At 37.2% G+C, this 3,443-nt stretch overlaps 1 protein-coding gene across 1 annotated transcript; it reads left to right on the top strand.

The window, feature by feature from the left end:
- The first annotated feature begins 259 nt into the window (after nucleotides 1-259).
- Nucleotides 260-1,809, top strand: LOC105617012. Its single transcript, XM_012198592.1, has 3 exons — nucleotides 260-646; nucleotides 1,147-1,608; nucleotides 1,690-1,809. The coding sequence occupies exons 1-3, from the start codon at nucleotides 260-262 to the stop codon at nucleotides 1,807-1,809; spliced, it is 969 nt and encodes a 322-aa protein (XP_012053982.1).
- The last annotated feature ends 1,634 nt before the right edge of the window (nucleotides 1,810-3,443 follow it).

The following is a 3,443-nucleotide window of genomic DNA, read 5'->3' as shown; positions in this document are numbered from 1 at the left end:
CGGCACGGCGCGGCGCGGCGCGGTTTCGGCTTCTCGGCATCGGCTTCGGAAATGGCCGCGGGAAAGTAGAGAGCGGAGGCCGGAGCGTTTCGTCGCTGGCTGGCAGGCTGGTTCGGTTGGTCGGTCCGTCGGTTGGTTGGCCGGGTTGAATCGGTCGATCGTGGTCCAAGTTTTCGGAGCACCGTGCGCTCGTTTATCCGGCTGCTCGTTCGGGGCCGCGCGATCGATTCACGCGCATCAGACGATCTCGCACACCAACATGAGATGTGAGAACGGCGCATCACCGAGGAAACTTGAGAAGACGTTGGAAAACGGAAGCGATCTCGACGGAGGCGAGGAATGGCGCTTAGTGGGTATGGTTCCTTGCTCCAGTCCGGTACGCGAGAAGAGGATGGCCGGCGACGACGGGACGACGACGAACAATGAGATCCTCGGCGCGGAGGGTGGGGAGGAGGAGCAGGGTACGTCAGCGCGAGGGGAACTGCATTCCAGAGTGGGCGGCATTCTGGAATGCGATCCCCCCGGTAACAGGAATTCGTCGAACGAGCGACCCGCCGCCACCGCTGCTGCTAACAACGAGGACGGTGTCTGCCGATATGCGGTCGGCGCTGCTAACCGCGCTATGTCTTTCTTCGAGATGTGCCAGGTATCATAAATAATGACGACTAACGGCTCATCGGCCGACTCGTGCCGGTCTGATTATATTAATGTCCACGATTATTTTAATCACAGTTGCGAATGTAAAAAAAACTTATCGGACTCTTAATTTCGCGTTTTACAACGTAATTTTCCGTTGAATACAAACTGACAATAACATTATTATATCAATGTCATAATTTGCTATTCAATATAACTGTTATGTATAACATGTGTTATATCACATTTATCTTCCCACACAGCACATACATCCAAAAGACGTTCTAAAAACATTTAAAAGATGTTATATTCTATGTTAGATGTTATAAGAACATTCCCAGGATATTCAGGATGTTGTGTACTGTCTAGGTTGTAAAGTGGAAATTATAATATTGAAATTATAATATTGATATAAAAAAATTACTCGGTTTGTATTCAGTAGGTTTTGTGATAATTACAAGAACAAAAGTCAAACTATAGCCATTCACGAAGGTGTATTTGTTCTTTTAGATTCGACTACAATATTTGTTCCCGCAACTGAGTCCACCTCCACGTTACAATATCCACGATGATTCCATAGAATCGACTGCGGAAATCTTGGCCAATGATGTGATGCGATACTTATTAAAGGAGGACATCTATCTTATATCCCAGGATCCAGTCTCCCGCAGTATGAGACACAATGTATATCAAATGCTCAACAAACACAGCATTCTCTTTACGAGTATGGTAAATCGTTTAAACGTCGTCCCGGATACCGCTTATGAAACATTCATGGGGGTCGCCAACGAGCTGTTCTTACACGGCGTTATCACATGGGCCAGAATTGTCTGTTTATATGCTTTTATGGGCAGATTGGCTTTATGGGCTAGGGACAGAAGAATGCACAGTCTTAAAAAGAAATTGCCTTTATACGTCTCTAGATATGTTGGTGAAAATATAACACACTTTATCAAAGGCTATGGTGGATGGGTAAGTAAACACAATTATCAATTATTATATTGTAATGAGTATTTCAAATATTTCACGTCATACAAACCTGATGTTTTGTAGGAACAATTATGTGTTGAGTATCCTGTAGCCGAAGAAGTTAGTGGAGCAGTTTGGCGGAGTCTACTAATGACAGGAGCTACTCTTGGTTTGATCGCCACGATCTTGTCAGTGACTTCCTGATGGAACCTTACGGGATCGTGTGATCTGAGTATGTTTTGTTGTCAAGAAGCTTTCGCGTACTTACGTTCTACAAGAACACTTTCAAATGAAATGTAAACAGATTTTTATAACGAAGGCGCAATGTTACATTTCACATCGGAACGATTCGATTCAAACGGAGCGTTTGCTACGTCTATACGAGAAATATGCAAAATTAACAAGAGATACATCAACGCGTTGACACACAATTTTCATATCAATGTCACTCGGGCTTAAAATCATCCTACTTTTTATATAACTCGAACATACATAGCATGAGCGACAGACAATGACGCTAGTTTCCTATTACAATACCTTATAACAGACTAGTGAAATTAGTAAAATATCTTATTTAATTCTACAATAGACATTTTATATATTAAAGTAATTCCTAATAATAATAATACTCAAAATTTTGAAGAAATTTTTTAGAAATTTACGCAACAAGAAACAGGAATCTCGAAATTGTATTGAATTTAGGTAGACGCAATCTATTTATTTATAATTTATTTTAGGTAGAGAATATATTAAATAATAAATTTTTCGAGTATTTTTGGTCATAGAACCGATCGCCACCACACTTTTAAGGAATATATGTAATACCGAAAAAAATGATGGCTACGAACTATACCATCATGTATATTCAAATAATGGCTACTTTTTTATACGTTGATATATTCTATTACACTTGCAAAAATTTTATATGCATATTCAGAATAAATACTTTTATAAAATAACGATCGTTCTCCTGTAATCATTATTGTGAAACAAGAGAGAGATTTAAAAATGCCTACTACAAAAATAATTGTCGATCAATAATTCTCACAATTCTACAAAAGATTTAATGTCATTTTCTATCTTCCGATTCCGATTAGTATTAAAGCACAAGTGCATTATTCATGTTTGCTACAAAATTAATAATTTCTCGTACACTATCAAGTATCGTATTATCAATGGAAGTTTACAGGGTACAGAGCAAGTTATTGTTATAAAAATTTAAATATAGTTTTATGAAGCGATTTATACTATACTACACACAAATAAAAATCCCTCATAAAATAATATAAAGACTTATTTACATGGTGTAAGTATTTTTGTTTTCTTGGAAGACATCAAGTCCACATCGTTAGAGCCTTTTTAATGTATCATAAATTATAAGTGATAAGTTTTAATATACTGTTGTGTATTATGACAAAGGGGATCGATCTTAATCATTATGAAATACTATAAGTGACGTTTGATGTATATGTTTGCAAATAATCAAAAATGCTGACTATGTAAAATACTATCATACCTGAAATGAATACAATCCTCCTAACTTATCATTATGTATGTAATCTAAAATTTAAAACATTTATTAATGGGGAATAATAAAAGGCATTGATGTTTAACACTTATACACAAGTAGTTTGAAAATAAGAAATGTAATTATTTTCTGTAGAATGTCTTGCAATGATACAAATTAACAAAATAATCAAACATAAGTAACAATTCAACATTTGCATGCGGACAATTATGTTTGAAATGACATACTTATTTAAAATAGATTACGTTGTATACCAGAACTTCGGCTTATTGAGATTTACATGTGCTAATGCGAAAACAATCTAAACTAT

Source organism: Atta cephalotes (assembly GCF_000143395.1).
Source record: "Atta cephalotes unplaced genomic scaffold scaffold00011, whole genome shotgun sequence".
NCBI classification, from domain to species: Eukaryota; Metazoa; Arthropoda; class Insecta; order Hymenoptera; family Formicidae; genus Atta; species Atta cephalotes.
This window is presented reverse-complemented; position numbering and strand designations above follow the sequence as displayed.